Consider the following 22,454-nt stretch of genomic DNA (forward strand, 5'->3'; position numbering starts at 1 on the left):
AAATAAGTCAGGCCAAAAAAAAAAAAAAAAAGAGAGATCATACTGTACAAGACCCTTATATTTAACACCTAGATTAGACAAATTCATAGAGAAATGAATAAGTTACCAGAGGTTGGAGAGGGGAGTGGGAAATGGGGAGTTATTGACTAATGGGTAGAGTTTCTGTGTGGGATAAAGTTCTGGAAATAGTTAATGTGATGGTTATGCAATACTTTGGATGTACTTCATGCCACTGAATTGTATACTTGAAAATGGTTAAAATGGTATAAGTTTGCTATGGATATTTTGCCATAATGAAAAAAAGAAAACCAAAACCAAAACCAAAACTAAGGCATTGTCTTGCCTACTAACTTGTCCATAACAGGATCAGGGGCACTAGGGTAGTCTGGAGTCAGAGAGGCTGTCCCTGCTTAGGCCCACGCATGCCCCCTCAGACATATGCCGTCATGGCCGCAGTCCACTGGCCCAAAGAGGGAGCGGAAGGTAAGTGTTAGCCGTGAGAGCCAGTCTCAGAAGCCGTGGCTGTGTAAGGGTGATGTTGGAGGGTTTTAATTGCTCCTGAATTAATGTGCTTACTTCTCACCCCTGGGGCGCCTGGGTTTAATTACTGTCTAAGGTCACATATGCAAATGACTCTGCTATCATTCCTGGTCCCCGTGGACAGCAAGCAGCCTGATTACCAAGGCCTCACACTTGGCAGCAAGCTGAGCAGGAAGACCTGGGGACGCCACCGGCCAGGTGGTCTCCCATTAAGAACGGAGGAACGTAATTACAGGAAGGTGCTGCCTGCCTGGCTCATTTCTGGGTCTTAGATGAGCTGGAGAGCTCCAGGCTGTGTCCAGGGAGTCCTTGTCACTGTTGTCCTGAACACACAGAGCCCTTTGGGATGGAGGGTTATTACAGGAAAGGGAAGTACTGGGAAGAGACCTTGGATTGCAGGTTCAAGAGCTGAGAGCTGGCCAGGGCTGTAAGGGAAGCAGGAGGGTGGGACCACAGCTACCATCAGCAGTGAACAGCCCACTGTAGCCCTCCAGGAATGCACGCCCAGTGTCATCAAATTTCCAGTTCAACCCAGTTACAGAAGCTTTTACAAGAAATGTTTAGATTTTGACAATTAGGATTTTTAAAAAACAGGGGTCTGGGGTTGGGGTGGGGATTGACTGAAGGGGCTCAGGGAACTCTTGAGGAGCTGGAAATAATGTCATGATTGTGGTGTGGGTTGCCCAGGCGTCCCTGAGAACACAGCAAACGGTTCAGTAGATGGGTGCCCGCTGGTACGGTCAACTACCCCTTCGTCAGGTCGGTAAGCCGCAGGTTGATCAGTGAGTCTCAGCACGTCTCCCTGGGCTGCTGCGGACATTCCGCTCCACACTGTCTCCCTTTTCTGTTTAATCAGGACCACAGGTGCATGCTCCGAACACCTCCCTCCCCTTCCCATTCCCTTTACCTCAGAAGCGTATCAGCGCCTGATTGTTGAATTCACTCAATCACGTTGGGAACCTAAGCCGATGTGATCCTTCCCTGTCTTCCCTCTGTGTAGTAACCCGAGACGGTGCTAGCCTACTAGACCCATTTTACAGATAGGCAAACTGAAGCACACTCGCTCAGAGGAAGGTCCAGAATCCAAGACCAGCCCTCTGGCTCCACCGTGCTTTCAGCCACGGCTCTGCCCACGCTGCGGCTGCTGGGTGAGGCAGGGACTGGCATCTCCACTGCTTGTAGGAGAGGACTGGGCTGCATCCACTGCTGGCTGCATCCCAGCACGCAATTCATCTAGGAGCAGGTTCCGGCTGCCACCCCCCCCCCCGCCCCCCGCCCCGCCCCATGGACTGTGTTAATGGTATTCAGCTGACATCTTCTGGCTTCAGCTGCTTTCATTTTAGGACCAGGGCTGGGGGTTAAGGGAAAGCCTGGCAGCCCCTCCATTCCCTGCTCTGCCTGTGGTTCTTGGGCTCGGCCGCACACGGAGCCACCTGGGCAACTCTGGAAATTGCTGCTGGTTTATCTGCAGTACGGAGGTGGGATCTCAGTCTGGGCATGGGGGCTGGAGCTTCCCAGGTGGTGGCAGTGCTGGCTAGACTAGGGAACCACACTCCTTCACATTTCCGATCAGTTTTTGTTTGAATGGCATTGATGTAGTAATTTGGGAAGTTGGAGGACAGGTGAGATAGATGTGTTTTGTGGAAAAGCATTTGTAATGTGACATTTGAAAAAAAGAGACAGAAAGCACATCAAGTCAGGACTGTGAATATGAGCTGACAAAGAGGTTTCTTTTAAAAACAGTTCCTGTTGGCCCTGGCCAGTTGGCTCAGTGGTAGAGCGTCGGCCTGGCGTACAGGAGTCCTGGGTTCGATTCCTGGCCAGGGCACACAGGAGAAGCGCCCATCTGCTTCTCCATCCCTCCCCCTCTCCTTCCTCTTTGTCTCTCTCTTCCCCTCCCGCAGCCAGGGCTCCATTGGAGCAAAGTTGGCCTGGGCGCTGAGGATGACTCCATGGCCTCTGCCTCAGGTGCTAGAATGGCTCTGGTTGTAACAGAGCGACGCCCTAGATGGGCAGAGCATTGCGCCCTGGTGGGCATGCCGGGTGGATCCCGTCGGGCACATGCTGGAGTCTGTCTGACTGCCTCCCCGTTTCCAACTTCAGGAAAATACAAAAAATAAAAAATAAAAATAAAAACGGTTCCTGTTAAATGCACGTCTATACTCCAGGCCACCTTAAAGGCCAGAACCGGCTTCCTGGAAACTTGGCATTGGTGTGGCCTGTCCTGCTTCAGCTAGGCCCCCAGACAAGGTCTCCTGGCCTGCAATTGTGGCTTACTTCTGCTGGGTCAGAAGTTGTCCATCAACAGTCCTTATCTGGGGCCTTCCTGGTCCAGCCCAGCTCACAGCCTTAAGGGTGGAGCATGTCCGAGAGGGCTCCTACCGACCCTTGCCCTTGAAACCAAGAGTGATAAATCACCGAAAGTCACTGCTCTAAAAATCAGTGTCAGAAACTGCTTAAATTAAACCAAGTTTTAAAGTACTAATGCTACCTGACTAGGCAGTTGTGCAGTGGGCTGGGGCACAGAGGACCCAAATTCGAAACCCCAAGGTCACTGGCTTGAGCATGGGATCACTAGCTCTGCTGTAGCCTCCCCCCACTTGGTCTAGGCACATATGAGAAAGCAATCAATGAACAACTAAGGAGACTAAGGAGCCACAACAAAGAATTGATGTTTCTCATCCTTCTCCCATCTGTCTGTCCGTCACAAAAACAAAACAAAACCCCCCAAACTAATGCCAATTTGCTGCTCCCAAGTTAAACACTCCAGCAAGATTGTCAGGCTCAGCTGGATAATTCACTTCCCTTTAGAATCAATTTTCAGATAGAAACCAGTCATTAAAGCCTGGAAAGGGTTAGTGATTTGGGTTGTGTGTGCAAGTTATGCCATGTTAGGTGGAAGAGGGATTTGTTTTGGTCATTGTTTGGAGATTGTGGTTTAAGGCATGTATGGGTGCAGCACTGATGAGATCTTAAATCAGGGCTTTAGGTTAAATCCTGTGAACTGGCACTTCACCTGTGCCCATGTTGTCCTGGTCATCCTCCCTTCTGATGACACTCCATGGATTTTGGTTTTGCTTGGCCAAACTCCACAATTGCGGAAGCCAATTCCTTATGATAAATATCTTGGTTCATGTATCTTTCTTTACTGGTTCTGCTTCTTAGGTTAAATCCCAAGAGGTAAGCAATGAGTAAGAATGTCCACCAGGGGACCTCCTAGTCCTGACTGTATATATTAAAACAATTTAGACTTGGATCAAATTATTTTAGGGGAAGAAAATAAAATGCTAATAAAAAACTAAACTTTGAGGGGCAGAGAGTAACCACAGCATTTTTTCTCTTAAAAATAAACATTGCCTCATTACTCGAGAACAGAGCTTATTGCAATGTTAATGCTTATATGGGCACTATCCAGTACAGTAGACATCAGCTATGTGTAACTTTTGAGCACTTGAAATAAGGTCACTGAAACTAAGAAATGGAATTAAAATTTAATTCATCTAAATAGGGTTCCAAGACCCTTGAGAGGCCCTACCTCCCAGAGCTACCTTTCTGCCACTCTTCTGCCTACTTCCCCCGAACAGAGTCTGCATTCTAGCTTGCCCAGGATGGTTAACTTCACTCCAGCTGTCCCTCATGTTGGGACAATACAGTTATGTGACCTAGAAGCCACTGCCCAGAAAATCAGTAATAGCTCTGCATTTGCATTTTCTGCAATGTACAAACTTGGGAGTCACACTCTGCCTCCCAGGTGACCTCACCTCCCCTGAAGGACATGGCACACGTCCTCTCTCACCTCAACTTTCCTTCCTTCCAAGGACTGAGGCAAGTGTCACAAAATCCCTCTCCCTCTACCTCCTGCAGGCCTATGGCAACAACCCACGAACACTCAAGACGCTAGAACAGACTCACAGACTGTCCTACAAACACAGCATTCCTACACGACACAGAAGCCTTTTATTTTGCACATAACACCGCTGGGGATTTAGCCTGTGGACACCTCGGGCATTACAACATAGACACACATGGCTCCAGGCGTGTGTGAAGTGAGGTGAGAGAAACGATGATTCAGGTCAATCACATGACTACAGGGCCAGGGTTCCACCAGGGCTGCAGACGGTCAAGCTTGGCTTCTGTAGCAGTTGTAAGGAAGCAGTGGAAACACTACGGGGAGGGGTGCAGTGACTACCGCAGGCCCCTGCAGGTGTCGGCCGGGGGCGGGGAGCTGCCCATGCAGACGGCGGGAGCAGAGGTCTAATTAGCCGACTACTGACTGCGGGGCTCAGGGGCCCGCCGGCCCAGAGCTTACTTGGCTAGGGGGTTTCTGAATTTCCGGCCGGCAAACTTGGCCTTGCTGCCCAGTTCCTCTTCAATTCTTGGGAAGCAGAAGGGGGCAGGGAGGAGGGAAAAACAGAAGTCAACTCTCAATGCAGGAAGATTTTCTCTGAGCAGACAGACCCCAGCCCCTTCCTAGTCTGTACAGCTTATTCTCGAATCCTGAGCCGCTGGGAAGAGCACAGCACTCAGCCCACTCCCCGCAACCCCCAGCCGGCTGCTGTCGGGCTGCCATCCACCTGCACACCATCTCCTTCCTCCACCCCCGCAATGTTTCTGGAGAACGAGGTAAAAGAAATGGCATGACTGCTATTTCTTTTACCTAATTTTTTTTTAAATGAAAGGAAAACCCAGTTTCTTCAACAAGTAAGTGGCCTGGAGAAAAGGGAGAGGACCTTAGTGAGAGCACGGGGCCTTGTGGAGACTGAACAGATGACCGCACCTGGCACAGGTGTTACGGGCTTACTACTAATTTGGGGCACCATCATGATAGAGTGGTCATTGTAAAAACATCTTTATCTGAAACCAGAGATGTCTGAAATCTGCTTTAAGATCACAAGTAGGGGCCCTGACGTGATAGCTCAGTAGGATAGAAAATCGTCCGGATATGCCAAGTGCCGGTCTGATCCCAGGTCAGGGCACACACAGAAACAGATCCATGTTCCTGTCTTCCTCTCTCTCCCTTTCTTCTCTAAAATCAATAAATACATTTTTTAAAAAACGACAAGTAGGGTGTAAAAAGACAAACGCAGAGGCTTAATCTGAGGGGTGGGGAAAAGGCGTGCATTTTACTGTTCACTGTTTCTATCTTAATGCTTGGAATTTTCCCGTATAGTTTTTAAGGAGTGGGGTGGGAGGACTTATTAAAAAGGGGGGGTATCCTTGGATTTGGGAGCCCCCTAAGGATATACCAGGGACACAAGCCAGACAAAAGCAGGGGGACTAGAACATCCCAAGGCGAAAGAAACCCTGCTGTTTTCCCTCTGGCAATTTTCTTCATCTCTCTGAGCCCTGATGATTTCCTTGTCCACAAAACAAGGGAGCTAAATTAGGTATTATTCACTAAGGCTCTTAAAATTTTATGATTGTCTAACAGGGAGCCTGTTCCCTATTCCACCAGCAGATGGCAGCAGTGTACAGAACAGCCTTCTGCTTTGAGGCACCACTGCAAGCCACCTTAGTTAGGATTTACCCCCACCCACCTTGCTCCAGCCTAACACTGCTCGAGCCCCCTGACCTGCACAAGCCCCACAGAGCCAGGAGCTAAGAGCAGAGGGCAGTGACCGCAGTCAATGTAAGTATCCTCTTTACCTGAGGATCTGGTTGTACTTGGCCAAGCGCTCAGATCGGCAAGGTGCACCAGTCTTGATCTGGGAGGAGAAAAGAAAGGTCACATTTGCTTCGAGTGGGCATCAAATTTTGCTAGGCATTTTGGGCAAGAGGAGTGCATCATGACAAGATAGATACTTTTTTAAGGAGGATCTCTGACCCTAGGGAGAAGGGGATAAAAGGGTCCTGAGGACGCCATTCCCCCACGTCACTATGCTCAGAAAGCTGAGGTCAGAGGGAAGGAGTAAGGACCAGCATCATGCCAGGGAGCTCTTTACCTGCCCGGTGCAGAGTCCCACCACCAGGTCGGCGATGAAGGTATCTTCAGTCTCCCCGGAGCGATGAGACACCATGACGCCCCACCCGCTGGACTGGGCCAGCTTGCACCTACAAGCCACGAAACAACGTGGATGCTACTGACTCCATCTCTACAGCAGCCCCTTCTGCCCTCCTGATGACATGCCTCACTGCCCCGGGCAGGAGAGCAGGGGAGGGGTCAGGACCCAGGAGCCGCTGCCTGCCTAAGATTACGACCCTTGCCCTCCTCTGAACTCACACAACCCCGAGGACCTCATCAGCCCTCCTGTCATATTTAAAAGGCTGAGTTCAGCCTTCTTGAGGAGAGACTGGTCTCTGACGTTCTCCATGTGAAATTCAAGTACAAGCCTAGGGCTATGAAGCAGTCAGGTTCGGGCCACAGCTGCCCAATGCCCTCGTCCCCTTGGGGCCACTGCTTATTGACAAGCCACCCAGAGTTTGAAGGTGAGACCCGTTATAGCTCCGGCAGGAGGGCTGCCCCACCCAAATGGAGGCCTGTTCAGACCTCCCTGCCCCACAGAGTGAGGTCGCGCCCAAGGGTACTCACGCCTGAATGGACTCGGTCACAGAGCCTATCTGGTTCACTTTGAGCAGGAGGCAGTTGCATGACTTCTCGGCCACAGCCTTGGCAATCCGCTTTGGGTTGGTCACTGTGAGGTCGTCCCCCACCACCTGGATTCCCGCGCTGGCAGTGAAATTGCGCCACGCTCCCCAGTCATCCTGGTCAAAGGGGTCTTCGATAGACACCACTGAGGAGAGAAGCACGCCCCCAGTATGAGCCTCCCAACCTTCTGGCCAGCAACCCCCCAGCCCGTGGCTTGCCTGGCCTCACACCTCTCCCCTGTGGGATCAGGATGGCTGCTGGCTCCCATCCAGAACCACTCTGCCCTCCAGGCCCACTGCTGTGACAGGGCACAAGTCACCCACAATCCTGGGACCCGCAGTCATTAAGTGGAGTGCCACTGGCCCAGGGTGGTCTGCGTCCTCGCTGTACCAGGCGTAAGCCCTTTAGCTCTGTGGTTACAGGTAGCAGGCTTTCTGGTCTGAAACTTCGTGTCACCACTGCTGAGTGCCCTTGGGCAATGGACTGCCTACTCTGTGCCTCCAGTTCCTCTCTTATGAAATAGCATTTAGAGTCCCTACCTGTTCTGTGTGAAATTAGTGAGCACAGGGCAGACAGGAGCGCCCAGCTCACAGCCCGCGTCACAAAGCTCACTCTCCTCACCTGTGTGACAGGCAGGACTGCATACGCTTAGGAGGTCGCTGTGGCAGTGACAGGCAGTCCTGCTGTGTCAACAACTACCTGTGTCACTGCTTCTGCTCTGCAGAACTACCCCTTATGCCTCTGCACCCTGTATACATACGGACCGGAAAAGCCCCATGGCCGCCCACCCACTCATGCTTGTAGCCATCCTGTTGTGTGTCATTGGCTGGAGCAGAGGACGGGGCCCGGAAAGCACTCACCTGGGTAGTCCTTGATGAAGGACTTGTACAGGTTGGCCAGCTCGTCAGGGCTGATGTACCTGCTGGGGTCATCGGGCGACTTGAAGTCCAGGTCATACTTTCCTGACCTGAAGAACTCAGAGGCAGCCACGTCCATGCCGATGACAACCTTGTCGGTGTAGCCGGCTTTCCCGATGGCATTCTTCAGCAGCTCCAGGGCTGGAAAGAGAAGGTAGTGACAATTTCAAAAGCTATTCAGGTAAAGATAAATTTTTTTTAGTAGCTGCCAAATGGGAACCATGACAAAAACCAAGAGATGCTCTGGCCCATCTGTCGGTTTCAAGGATTTCAGGTACTTTTTTCTGCTTTGGGACAAGAAACTACTGGTCAGTACCCGTAGAGTACCACAAGGTGGGAAATTCAGTCCTGACTCTAGGGAAAGAGGCTCTCACCGACACGCTCCCAAATTCAGCACCCAGGAACGCGGTGCTGGCCAAGATACAGTTACAGCGAGTGGTTGAGGGCAGGTGTCCTGGGGAACAGGCTTAAAATGGAGCAAGGCTGGGATCCAAGAGGGTGCCCGGTGGAGGGGAGCCCAGGACGGCAGGGCCATGTCCCCGGGCTCTGCCTCACTTGGCAGTGCTGCCTGTATGGAAACTGACAAAATCATGTGGCTTCGGTTCCACAGCAAAACCCCTCAAGCTGTTAGGTTAAACCAGGTAGGCCATTTTCTATAGGTCAAATGGCTGAACACCATCAGTATCCCATGCCTGACCCAGCGAGATGGACACTCTCTTTCTCTATGTGCCCTTGAAGGCAACAAAGGTGCCTGCGCCCACCTTCCTTCCAAAACAAACACCTGCAGCCATGACTTCTTGTGCTAAGACTTTCTGTACCCTCTCCTCAGTTCTCACACTGAATTCTGTGCCAAAGGGCTCACAGCAAAAACACAGCTTGTGTGAGCGCCCCCGTGGCTGAAAAACTGATATACTACTGATCACAGCCCTGAACAGACGGCACCTCCTCGAACGCAGAGCAGACTTCAAAGCCCTGCCAGAGGGAGCAAGAGAAACACTGCCTCCACACCCACCTGCCCAACGGGGACCATCAGGACGTTCAGAAGGCCAATGAGAAGATTCCTGCTATTTAGTTTTCAAAAACTGGAGTGGCAGCTCCTACTTCTCTCCCCAAACCGCATACTTTTGCACTTTGACACCTGCTGAACTAAAGGCAGAACGAGCATCGTGCCCGGTGGCAGGTGTGGAGACCTGCTGATGGGGATGGAGGGGGTGGAGCAGTGCCGCGGAACTCGGGTCCCTCTAGAGCAGGGGTTTCAAACTCGCGGCCCGCAGACTAATCCACGAAGTTCAAAATATTTTGGATAAAATTAAGTAAGCCTAAGGGCCTACTTGTATTTTTCATTTCTCTAGCATCCTAGCTAGATATTAGCTTAGTTAACAGCAGTTGTGATGCGAAAACTACAGTTTCTGGTCGTTTTGTGACACTGAGTAAACTGCATGTACAATTGTGCTTGTTGTACTGATTTTTTTTTGTTTTCAACTGCAGTGAGAAAAGTGTTGCGTAACAGTTGCCTTTTGTAGACCTAGTGCGGCCCGCCAAACGGCTGTGATCTTGCTCTGCAGCCCACATGCTGAATTGAGTTTGAGACCCCTGCTCTAGAGCCTCACCTTCTTTATTCTCCAGAATGTTCGGAGCAAACCCGCCTTCGTCCCCCACGTTGGTGGCATCTTTCCCATATTTCTCCTTGATGACATTTTTCAGGTTGTGATAAACTTCCGCGCCAATGCGCATGGCTTCACTGAAGCTGGCGGCACCAACGGGGAGGATCATAAACTCCTGCATGGCCAACTTGTTGCCAGCATGGGAGCCGCCGTTGATGACATTGAACGCCTGGGGAGAGAGTAAGGATAGGCCCAGCGAAGTCGTGGAATGGCCGGCCAGCCGCCTGACATCCCCCTGCATGGCCACACGTCACCCTTGACAATGGTTATAATTATCAGCAAATGGCAGAGGAGCCGTCTGCTATAAAGACCTCCAGAGGCTGCTCATAGTCACCATGTTGGGAGTCACAGGTGAACGGGATCAAGATGTGGGTGATCTTGGGTGCCCACAAGAAAGCTCATGCTCCCAAATCCTCACTTGGGAAGGTCAAAGAAGTCACTCACCGGAACCGGCAGGATGACCTCAGCGTTGCCAGCCAAATCAGCAATGTGGCGGTACAGGGGCACCCCCTTCTCAACAGCACCAGCCTTGCAGACCGCCAGGGACACTCCCAGAATGGCGTTGGCACCAAATTTAGCTAGAACAGAATGGAACTGAACGAGTTAGTGAGGTCTCCCTTACTCAGTAACCCTTCTCCCAGCTTTCCTGCCGTGAGTGCACCTCGGACTGCACCCTGAACCTTTCCCTCTCTGCACCTTACTCGCTCACCCCGTCCAAGCAGAAAGGTGAACTGCATTCCATGCGGACTCACCTGCTTTCTCCCCTAAGAAAGCCCTCTCTGGTGTGTGAACTCAGGCAAATTCTACAAATTGGTTGATTTAGGATAAAGGACTCCTCTCCTTTGAGTAGTCTCAGACACGCTGCTGCCACTTGGCTATGCCCTTGACATTTACACCCGGGATTTGTTAAGGTGAGGCAGGGAAATGAGTGAAGGCCACAGATGTTCACGGAGTTCACCGTCAGGGACTATCGGCTTCTCTCCCAGGAGACGCCATCGGGCCACTCACATTTGTTCTCCGTGCCGTCCATCTCTATCATCAGCTTGTCGATCTTCTCCTGTTCCACGACGCTCAGCTTCTACAGGGAGAGCAGGAGTGACATCACTCCATTTGCATGGCCTTTGCACCCATTGTGGAAGCGATACAACTTTGAAACCATGCAAAGTCCAAATCAGTTCTGTTTTATATATTGATTTGGCAGAAAAAGGGGGCGGGAGGGAAGTCAAGAGAAAAACGGGAGACACAAAACTGCCCTTCATTTGCATTAAAATTCTACCAGGCATTTCTCCCAGGACTAGAGAGTGGACAACAAAACACATAGGATATGGTCCTTGTGTTGCAAAGGTCACACTGCACCTTTAAGACAGAACTGACTAGCGCAAGGTAAATAAGGTATTCCTACAAAGTGGTGTGACTTTTTGGACAATAGATAATAATTTACTGTCCACCCAAACGAGCTATGTTCTCCAAAGGTTGGCTGCACACTCAGCAATGTCCCTCTCGGCAATCCTCAACGCCAGCAGCCCACGGCAGTTGATGTGAGATAGGACTCTTGCAACGTCCAGAGCCATTTAACAAAATGGTTGATGATCAAGATGAATACTTCGGTGAAATTACAAAGTAATGAAACTGGTATCTGGAAAACTGGCTCCATATAATTTTAAATAAAAGTATTACTTTAAAAACATCATAATTGAATCATAGCAATGTACTATTTTATTTATAATGTTCTTTATAGAAAACTCAGACAGGAAACCATATATATAACTCCAGCATGCCATGTTAACAATTTAGTGTCTTGCTTTCTGACATCTGTTGAGAAAGTCAGTGGTTACTTAAACAGATAGCTTCAGGGACCAACCCTCACTAAGAGTTAGATTGAAGCGTGTTCCCCTCAAGACAGAAATAATGTCTAGGGAAGCCCTACCTCGTTAGTCCTGCCAGGTGAGGGCAGCAGGCAGAGAATGGGGGTGGGTGGAGGTGCCCAGGAGACTGGGATGGGGGGAGGGTGCGCCAACAGGGCGGTGAGGAGAAGCTGTCCGGGGACCAATTACAGAGTGCCACAAAGACCAGCGCTCAAGATAAGGACAGAGAGAGGAGCCTCCAGCCTCTGGCACACAGGACGAACCCCAGGAGGGGCGGCACCACACCCAACAAGAGCTGTGGCGCTTCTAGCCTGAGAACGCTTCTCTGGCCGGGGTTTGGAAACCGGTCCCCTGGCACAAAGGCCTCAGGGGTCACGGAGGGGGGACAACAAGGCACACTGCTGAGCAGGTGGGCTGCGGTGTCCCCAGCCCCACTTCACCTACAGCAGCTCTACCTCCAATGTTTGACACATTGAGGTTCCAAGTACGGTTGAACAAGAGCTCCACTGTTATAAATACTACGACCAACAGCCCTGGGTGTTCACTTCCCAGAAGTCACGATAACCGGAGAGAAAAGCCAAGGCTCTAAGGTGGCCTCCCACCCCTCAGCTCCAATCCCCTGTGCCATAAGATGTGGTCACACAGCGGGTGGGTTAGAAGAGGCAAATTATTCTCATGCTGATCAGGAATCCAACTGGCTTTGTCAGCGCTCAGAATGAGCTCTTCAGTAAACGGGAAAGTCCACTGGCCTGGGAGAGCTCGATGGCATTAATATTCATTAGTTATCAGGAGGAAGGTCCTACCTTGCTAATCAGGGCAGGTGCAATAGTTTTATTGATGTGCTCAACAGCCTTTGAGACACCTAGAAGGAACAACCAAATCAAATTACTGACATTAACGATAAACAGGCTTGAGCAGCATTGCGGGAGGGAACCATCAATGCGAACCCAGAGTCAGGAGCCCACCAAAGACGTTCGACGGCACCTCCTTCAAATCCCATCTCCCTCTCCCCCGAAACCAGAGGACTTCCTGGCCCAGTCTGAATGCGCTCACCTAGGACCCCCAGGGTTAGAGCCACACAGAGTGACCAACTCAGAACGTCCAGGGAGAGGTTAATGGCAAGACCATGCACCGGAAACACCAGCCGCAGAAACTAAAGGATGTGTAATATGTTACCTGCGTGCACAAGGCCGGTGCCAGGAACTCATTAATATACTTAACAGGTCTGGAGACACCTGACCAGTGGAGATTGACAGAGAAGAAAAAAAAGAAAGAAGAGAAAGGCCGTGAAGGACAGTGAGCGAGAGAGGAAACAGAAGGTGAGAGAATACTGCAGGGACCACGAGTTCACCCTCATTACAATCAAGGCACAGCGCTGTCCTCCTTTAGACAAGTACACGCTGGGCCTGGTGCCACTGTAACCGTGGGAGGGCCTTTTGCAGACTGTAGGACCCAGAACACTACCTACAGCCCGATCGCCCAGCATTCCCAACCATGTTTCATTACTGCCCCTCCCCCAGGGCATCCTGTGGCCCTTTGTGGCCCACAAACTGTGGCAGTACTATAAGATTTTTGTGCCTCTCCTAAAAGAACCCATTTCGCCCCCTGGGGTGAGTGTCCACCCCCTGCCTTTCTGTGGTTTGGTTCTATCTCCAGCAGGGGTCAGAAACCTTTTTGTCTGAGAGCCATGAATGCCACATATTTTAAAGTGTAATTCCGTGAGAGCCATACAACGACCCGTGTACGTTACACATCATCCAATAAAAATTTGGTGTTGTCCCGGAGGACAGCTGTGATTGGCTCCAGCCACCCGCAACCATGAACATGAGCGGTAGGAAATGAATGGTTTGTAATACACGAGAATGTTTTATATTTTTAATGTTATTTTTTTTTAATTAAAGATTTGTCTGCAAGCCAGATGCAGCCATCAAAAGAGCCACATCTGGCTCGCGAGCCATAGGTTCCCGACCCCTGATCTACAGCATGGTGAATGTCACCCCCCAGTGACCAGCTCTGCCCAGGACAGGCTTCTGTGAACCAGTCACCTAAGGTCCAGCTGCAACCCCTGCTCCCTAGGCTACTGTGAACAGGCTGCCATTAGCCAGACCCTCCAGGTACTTCCCTTCTGGACCCTTGAAGAGGGCGGACAGTCTGGAAGGCCCAGAGCCCTCCCGGGAGGCTGGCAAGGCTTTTCGTTTGTGTTAACATCTTATCTGGAAGTTCCCGACCTACCAGGAGTTTTTCAGATTGCAAGCAAGCCGCAATAGAAACAAGCGTGAGAACACTTGCCCAAGTTGACAGGTATAGGGACCCTGGAGTCAGTATCAACTCTCCAGCCCTTCTGCGTGTGGGGTACGTGCTTGCCACAACATGGTGGGCCACGCCAGAGGCTCTCAGCCTCCAGGCAGCTGCGGGTGCCGGCTCTTACCCTTCCCCATATAGCGTGTCTTGTCATTGTCCCGGAGCTCCAGGGCCTCATAGATTCCAGTTGAAGCACCACTGGGCACGGCAGCTCGGAAGAGACCTGGACATCGAGGGAGAGGGAGAAAACCAGCCACGGTCAACAGTCATGGCCCTGACCCACGCCATCTCCACTCACAGTTGGCACAGGAAGTAAACACTATTACTTCCTTCTACCAACTGAGAGACTCAGACGGTCTGTTCTTCCTGCTTTGCAGGTTTCTGCAACACAGACTCTACAGCAAAGCGATGAACTTCTTTAAAGAAAAGGCTCTAGGCCCTGGCTGGTTGGCTCAGCAGTAGAGCGTTGGCCTGGCGTGTGGAAGTCCTGGGCTCGATTCCCAGCCAGGGCACACTGGGGAAGTGCCCATTTGCTTCTCTACCCTTCCCCCTCTCCTTTCTCTCTCTCTCTCTCTCTCTTCCCCTCCTGCAGCCAAGGCTCCATTGGAGCAAAGGTGGCCAGGGCTCTGAGGATGGCTCCATGGCCTCTGCCTCAGGTGCCAGAATGGCTCTGGCCACAGTGGAGCAGCACCCCGGAGTGGCTGAGCATCTCCCCCAGTGGGCATGCTGGGTGGATCCCGGTCGGGCACATGCGGGAGTCTGACCGCCTCCCCTCTTCTAACTTCAGGAAAATACAAAGAAAAAAAAAAAGAAAAAGCTCTAGATCTAGAGCAGAGCTTCTCAAACTCTGGTTTGGATATGCGTCGCGCCTGGGGATCTCAAAAAAATGCAGATTGCGAAACTGACTTCTGAGAGCCTGCGCGCCTAACAAACTCGCGCTGGTCTATGGGACCAGCCTGGCAGCACTGCTCAACAGAAATATACAAGCCAGTTACGAGATCTACGATTTCCTAGCAGCTGTGTTAAAGTTAAAAATTAAATACGAAGAAAATAAATTTAATATATCTTATTTAGCCCAATATATCTAAAATATTGTCAACATTCAATCAACACAAACTTTATATTTCGGACAGTCCAGCTCGAGAGCACTATTGCTAAGTCACCCTTGGAAAATGCAGACATCAGGTCACCAGCTTTCGAGTCTTGAAAGCTCTAGATTAAGAGGAATCACTATAGCTCCGTTGTTTCAGTTTAAGCAGTGGTAAGAGCTACTTGGGGTTCTCTGCATAATAGGAAACCAGAAAACAGGATACTTGGGGGGCGGGGGACAATATAGGGGCAGAATCTAAGAACACCAGAACACAATAAAGCATTGAATGGCTGTCTTGCAGATGCAAAAACCAGCCACCTGGCTAAACCTATACTGTGGAGCAGAAAACAGCAGATCACGGAGTGGGACGAACAGTGCAAGGAAGGTATTGCAGAGGTCTGGCTACGCAGGGCAGACAGGTTTGGGGGAGAAGTTAGGTGCAGGCAGCCATCTCAATCTACCCGAAACTGCAAGGCCTCTCCCCATCTAAGGTCTGTGAAGAACTGGTGGGTGTATGGGGATGCGAGGGAAGGAAGGAAGACAAAAACTACCAGCCAGGAATTGTAATCACCCGATCCATTAGTGTGCTTGTATCACTGCCGCGACTGCGCATGAGCAGGACACACACACTTCCTGCCACAGGCCCTGGCTTACTCTCTATCCATCAGGCACTGAGCTAGGTGAAGGAGCGATGAAAGCAAGAGTGACCCAACTGTAACCAATGGACGTCTATGGTGGGGGATGTGGGTGGTTGGTTGTGTACACAGGAACTATGCACCTTCCGCTCCATTCTGTTGTGAATGTAAAACTGCTCTAAAAAATAAATTCTGAGAAGTGAAGCAAGGCTAACAAATCTACTATTTGTTCTTTTATTTGAAAAGGACTCAAACACACAAGAGGGAAAGTTACCTTTATTTAAATTTCAAAATAATATTAATTTTACTCATTTTTTTTTTGTGAGAGAGAGAGAGAGAGAGGGACAGATAGGGACAGAGACACAGGAAGGGAGAGAGATGAAAAGCATCAATTCTTTATTGCAACACCTTAGTTGTTCACTGCTTTCTCATATGTGCCTTGACAGGGGGGCTATAGCAGTGAGTGACCTCTTGCTCACATCATGTCTGTGATCCCATGCTTAAGCTGGTGACCCCGGAGTTTCGAACCTGGGTCCTCTGTTTCTCAGTCTGAAGTCTGAAGCTCTATCCACTGCACCACTACCTGGTTAGGCTATTTTATTCATTTTAATTTTTTTTTTTATTATTCATTTTAGAGAGGAAAGGGAGAGACAGAGGGAGAGAGAGAGAGGAGAGACAGAGAGAGAGAAGGGGGGGAGGAGCTAGAAGCATCAACTCTCATATGTGCCTTGACCAGGCAAGCCCAGGGTTTCGAACCGGCGACCTCAGCATTTCCAGGTCGACGCTTTATCCACTGCGCCACCACAGGTCAGGCCTATTTTATTCATTTTAAAGTATTTCAAAGAAAATGGCTCCACTCCAACAACACTCCAGTGTCTTGGGTCTTTTTTGGTGTTGTTTCAAGCCCATTAATTTCCAAATGGAAAGTTCCACCACTGACTAAGCGAGCCAGTCTCCTAAGAAGCACGGAAACCCTCAGCATCCTCAGAGCCCATGGCATCTGCTGTATGCCTGGACCCAGAAGGGAACCCCTACTCCGAGGGCACCTACCACAGTGTGTAGCCATGGGCAGACTTTTGCCCAATGACACCTAGACTTGAGGGCCTTCTTTTCCTGGGCAAGGGGGAGAGAAGAGGAGGGCAGGAAGGGAAGGGCTGAGGTTTCTCAGCCAGGCCTGTGATTCATAGACATGACTCAGCTCCGACTGGCAGGTCTCCACGTGCTCAGCACCAGTGGGTGATTCTGCCCAAGGCTCCTCTTCCAACCTCACCCACTATGTCCTTTTAGAAGACAGCTGAAACACTGGTGGAGGTAACACAGGGCTACAGAGGAACTTTTAAGAGTCCCCACTTTAACCTTCGCTAGATGGCCTGGTTGGTTAGAGCATTGTCCCTATACACCAACATTGTGGATTTGGCCCCCTGTCGGGGCACAAACAAGAACCAGCCAGTGAATGCGTGCATGGCTGAAGCAACAGGGCAATGTCTATCTCCTTCTTTCTCTCTGAAAAAATCAATAATAATTTTTAAAAGTCCCCATACTATTCTTTTTTCCAAACTCTTCCTAGGGAGATGTACAGCAGGTGAAAACAAAGGCCTTGGAATAACCCAACACCCCAAAGTAAAAACTGTCCCTGATCCTTGGTTTAAGAGTGCTTTCTGGAAACAAACATGGCTGTGCTCTATTTACACTTGCATTTGCTTATTTGGTCACATCAAGCTTCGAAACAAACTAGTAATGGGTCCCTTAGAGTCAAGCAACGACCTTACTTCCCTACTCACTGACCTAGGAAGCAGCAAGACAAGGACTCCTGCCTGCCTTACAACTGCAGCCCAGGCAGGAATCACAACCCACCAGGCAGCATGTGCAGACAAGAGAGAAAGGTGTTTACGGTAACAGACGTTTTCCTGCCCAAGGCTCTGTCACTTTAAGAAAAATTTCAAAAATGTGAAGTGGAAGGAACTAGAGAAACGGAGGTGGCACATACCTTTTGAGGTGCAGAGATCCACCTCAACAGTGGGATTCCCACGTGAGTCGAAGATCTCTCTGGCATGCACCTTGAGAATAGACATGGTGAATTTCTGTGGGGAAAGAGTTCACATGATAAACCTTAATGCACCCTTGGCTCATTCATTCAAGGGATCACTTCTGAGGATTCCTAGACTAAAAGACCCGCGCCGGACCACATACTGGATGCAGGAAGGCTGACTAGAGTGGGGGGAAAGCCTGCTGGAAAGCAGTGGGAACTGCCCCTAAAGCAGGGGTCCCCAAACTTTTTACACAGGGGGCCAGTTCACTGTCCCTCAAGACTGTTGGAGGGCCGCCACATACACTGCTCCTCTCACTGACCATCAATGAAAGAGGTGCCCCTTCCTGAAGTGCGGCGGGGGGGCTGCAGTTTGGGGCCGCCCGCCCTAAAGTATTGGTTAGGCCAAGCACTGCAAGGCCTTGAACCCCAGCAGTTCAGGCCTTGTCCTCCAAGCAACGAACACCTGAAATGGTGTGCACCACAGAAAAATCAAATCCAGCAGAAAAGATTAATGTGCTGATGGAGAATGGCTGAAGAAGGGGCAGCTGGGAACTAATTATTGTCATTAATGAATGAAGACTGGCATGCACAGGAAAGGGACCGAGTCAGGACCAAGGGGAACATGAAGGTCACAGACAAAACCACCTAGAACTAAATATGGGGGTTGGGGGTGGAGACAGGAGAAAAATCATTCCTAGTGAAACAGAAGATTGAAAGTTTGGGACACATTCCATTAAGTTAAACTTGAGGTAATAGGATGTTCAACGAGTAGATAGGAGATCATCAATGAGCTCCCTGGTCCGTGCACTGTGATCTTTGCTATGGCCATATCTGGGCCTTTCAACACTCACAGTACTTGGGTCTTTAGCAAGATAAGGACACATCAATAATGATATCTAATTAGTATTTCTTTCAGAGGACACTTCTAACTATACTGCTCACAAAAATTAGGGAATATTTCAAAATGAGTATGAAGCAATTAAAAAAAGCATACGATTTTTTTTGGTAAACAAGAACATCAGAAAAGCAAATAAGTCAAAGAAAGTTGTTTGGTTATGCAAATGTGGTGCAAAACCAACTTTTATTTCATTGGTGAAAATGCATTATACAAAAGGCTGAAAGTACTGGAGTATCTGCACGTTCCCTGATCCCCTAATTTTTGTGAGCAGTGTATCTCCTCAAGGAAGAAATCAAACTGCTTGAAGGACTGAAGTGTGGATGAAACTAAATTAGTGTTCAGAAGCCTATATCTAGCTGGGCTCCCTTACAATAGCCTCTCTGGAATGTTCTGAAGCAACAAATGGCATCATTTTTTTTCCTTTTTTTTAAGATTCGAAATTAGATACTTAGAGGTCACTTCTGTGGCTTTGCTGCCTGTGTAACAATGGAGTTTTATTACCAGATAAAAAGCTTGTCTGGTTCTTATCTACTATCTTACAAAAATGCAATTTGTTTAAACACAGATTTTTAGTTTTGGTGTTTTAAACACATCTTCACGACACTACGCCTCAGCATCCAGTAGTAAGAGCTCATTTTTTTTGTTTCATTTTAGTGATGTAAGACAAAGTAACTAACTTATTTCATGACGTGCAAATAAAATTCAACTTGGCTTAAAACTGGATGGAAAAAAGATTATTTAAGTTCAGGGAGCACAGGCAGAAAGGAACATTGGTCTTATGAGGAGTCTTCACAGCTTTAGACCAGACGGGATTGAACTCCAGACTCGGGGCAGCAGGAGTGGACCGCGTGGTCAGCATCTACATGTGCCCGGGAGGCAAGTCAACTAACGGAATACACCGCCGTGGGCGAAGACCTCGTTGCGGGGTAAGTAGCGAACCCGCAGCTTTCTTTAACTACATCCTTTTTATGTCACATCCGGGCCGACTGTCGGGGGCTGGCTCGTGGAGCTGGGTGAGGTCGCCTGGAGGGCTTCCCAATTATCCAACAGCTCTGCTGCAGCCCCTCACCCCCTTCTTTAGTTAACATTAGCCACCGCTCGTTCCGGAGCAGCGACGGGCTGGACACCCAGTCGCCGAGGGCCACCAGCGGGAAGCAAGGGCAGCGGGTGGGGGAGTGGGAGGGCGAATGGCAGCTCCCGGCGCATCTGTCCTCTCCCGGCCCCCATGCTCCATTTCAGGAAGGGCCCGGCCTTAATGAGCACCCCGGGTTATGCACTGTCCCTCCCGCCAAACCTTTCACAATCAACGCCTTGTCGTCAGTGACAGGGGCGTTTCAATTTCTGACCTCTCAGGACAGTTATGTGGCCGCGTAACTCCGTAATTAAAGGTTAATCCCTCCGGAGAGGGCCGGCGCCGCGCCCCCGCCTGGCACGCGCCGACCCGCCCTTCCACCACCCCGCCGAACCCCGGGGCACGCCGTCTGATGGGCAGGAGCCCCAGGAGGACCCACCGCCGCCTGCTGGGGCGCCGGGTAAGCAGTCTTTCCCCGAGTCCTTACCTGGCCGCCGGAGGTCGCCGCCGGGGAAAGAAGCTGGGTGCGGCAGGCAAGGAACGCGAGCGCTCAACTATAAGATGTGGGCGCTCCGAGTACCCAGAGCCTGTCTCCAAGCGGACTGCCCGGACTTCCTGCCCAGCTCCGGGAGCCCCGCCCACACTCCGCCCCCTCTTTGCCGCCTCACCATTGGCCCGGCTCACTATCACTCGGGTCCGCGCCCCCGGGAAGTGGGCGGGCCTTCAGCCTCGGCCGCCGTGGGGAGGAGTGGGTCAGGGAACCCATGGAGGTGTGGCGTGGTGGTGCTGAGGGACTCAGGCTACCCCGCGTCTGCGAGGGGGTGTGGGCGAGCCCCAGACCCACTTTATTCCCATCCTACCCCCCTACCCCCCCCCCCCCGCTTGGAGCCCCTGGACTCGCGGGGTCTGTGGCGCCGCTACCCCAGGGGAGGGGCGGGTGGCGCGGCCGGCATTAAGGCTCTGGGATCCATCACGTACTCCGAGTCCTGCACGCACGCAGCGTCGCTCCGGCGCCGCACGTCCGGCCCACGTCCTTGAGGACGACCTTCGCTGCCTGCCCTTCCTGCCGCCTTTTCTCCCACCGCCCCGCAGTGTGGTGTCGGAGACCCCGTAGGCCTAAAGACCTTGGCGGCCGTGGACCACGGAGCCGCGTCCCCGGCCCTCGTGCGCCTGCGCTGCGCTACCGACCTCCAGCCTAGGTGACCCCGTCCTTTTGTCCTTGTACGCGGGTCAGACTTGAGTATCAGGCCCCACGGCCGAAAATAAAGTCACTTTCCTTTCATTACAGCTAATACTTTATGAGCGCTGCCTGTGTATCAGGCACTTCTCCCTCCCGGTGTTGGTTCATTCTCTTGCTCTTGTTAATGTTGCATCATGAGAGGAGACGTTTTCTTTTCCCCACCTTGGTAGATCAGATCTACCCGGCTTCCTGTGGACCCCACATGTAATGATTCGGACTGGGATTTCACACGGATGCAGGGGTTTTCTCAAAGTCCTGTGGTAGCCTGGCAAAGGAAAAGCAGACAGGTGTGAGTGTAGTGATTTTACCTTTCTCCTCAAGAAAGAACCAATACACATGTAAATTCTGTTCTGCAGCACAGCGCCCCCACTCCAAGAGGGTACGAGGCCTTCACTCTCTTTCTAGTATAGTTATTTTTGCATTTCTGTAAGCCTGAAGGCTAAAACAATGCGTACATCTTCATATTTTCCACAATGTCTCACACAAGACATTCAAATGCATATCTGAATATAATTATAACAGCTACTCTTCTTCCTTAATTCCTGGCTTTTTTTTTTTCATCCCCCCTGGCTACAACTGGATTAGGTTTCCAAGGCACCCAGTAAAAGTGAAGATGTATTGAATCCACTGTAGTTATTTTCCATTGACTCAGAAGCAAGAACATGAGGATTAAATTCAGCAGGAAAAAAGCAACAAGGAAATTGTAAAACGTTTCCTACAGAATGAGATGAATTTTTCAAACAGACTTTGTGATTTCACCAGCAATAAACTGATGTTTCAGATTGCTTAAAAACCAAGATGCCAGCCCTATGACTCAGCATCTAAATCAACAGACAAAATCTAAATGGTCTCTACAGAAGTCAGACATTTATAGTTCTTATTTTCAGAGCGATTTTAGAGTGTGGACCCAAAATGGCTCAAAAACAATCTTTTATTTGACATTAAAGTGGTTGGAGAGAGAAAGACATGGCTCTTCTAACTGCTCTCTGGCCAGACCAGTGATTCCTAGCAGCAAACCAAATGTAGAACATGATCACAGACAGCTGCTGTTGCAAGATATTGGGGCCACAGCGCAGCGTTCTGAGTCAGCACTTCAACCTTAAATTGTAGCTCAAATGTTGATTAATGAGTAGCCATGCCCTCAAATTGTTTCCTAAATCCACAGGTTGCCAAATGCCCTCCTTGTCTCCATGGCACCAGCGGCTTTGTTAACAGGCCACGGGGTTCACATTGGTCTTCAGTCCAGTGCAGGGATGTTGACCTTGTTACAGGCATTTGGTTATTAACACCAACTAAGATGCCTGTTGAGCAATTGTAGGGGGCATACCAATGGCACTCACACTGCTGGTAGGCAGGAAGCAGAAGTGAGGGTCCCAGGCTATTGTTAGACCACACCTTGAAGCACAGCAGGTGGCACCTGTGAGACAATTGCAGGTGGACACCAGATTGAGAGAAGGTGAATCCGCAGCAGCCTCTGATCCACCTGTGGTTTGTGTATCCCTGGTTGAAAACTGCTGGTTGGCTGAAAAGTAGCAGGTTTCTTGCCAGATAGGAGACATCAGGATTGCGTAAGTGGCTGTAGCAGATCAGAGGAGTGAGGAAGGCCCTCAGGATCTA

General features: G+C 50.4%; 1 protein-coding gene across 1 annotated transcript; it reads right to left on the reverse strand.

Moving 5' to 3' along the window:
• Window positions 1-4,474: 4,474 nt before the first annotated feature.
• On the reverse strand, window positions 4,475-20,231 carry ENO1 (enolase 1). Its single transcript, XM_066374952.1, has 12 exons — window positions 20,085-20,231; window positions 17,586-17,679; window positions 14,001-14,096; window positions 12,376-12,434; window positions 10,716-10,785; window positions 10,152-10,285; window positions 9,654-9,876; window positions 7,987-8,184; window positions 7,070-7,271; window positions 6,483-6,591; window positions 6,187-6,245; window positions 4,475-4,915 (listed from the first exon to the last, which is right to left on the reverse strand). The coding sequence occupies exons 2-12, from the start codon at window positions 17,668-17,670 to the stop codon at window positions 4,846-4,848; spliced, it is 1,305 nt and encodes a 434-aa protein (XP_066231049.1). The 5' UTR covers window positions 17,671-17,679; window positions 20,085-20,231; the 3' UTR covers window positions 4,475-4,845.
• Between the last annotated feature and the right edge of the window lie 2,223 nt (window positions 20,232-22,454).

Source organism: Saccopteryx leptura, chromosome 3 (assembly GCF_036850995.1).
Source record: "Saccopteryx leptura isolate mSacLep1 chromosome 3, mSacLep1_pri_phased_curated, whole genome shotgun sequence".
NCBI classification, from domain to species: domain Eukaryota; kingdom Metazoa; phylum Chordata; class Mammalia; order Chiroptera; family Emballonuridae; genus Saccopteryx; species Saccopteryx leptura.

Coding starts and splice junctions, on each gene's coding strand:
- ENO1 (XM_066374952.1), bottom strand. CDS start 17,670: ATGTCTATTCTCAAGGTGCATGCCAGAGAGATCTTCGACTCACGTGGG. Junction 6,592..7,069: donor GTGACCGAGTCCATTCAGGC/GTGAGTACCCTT, acceptor CGTGGCTTGTAG/GTGCAAGCTGGCCCAGTCCA. Junction 6,246..6,482: donor TGGGACTCTGCACCGGGCAG/GTAAAGAGCTCC, acceptor TTCTCCTCCCAG/ATCAAGACTGGTGCACCTTG.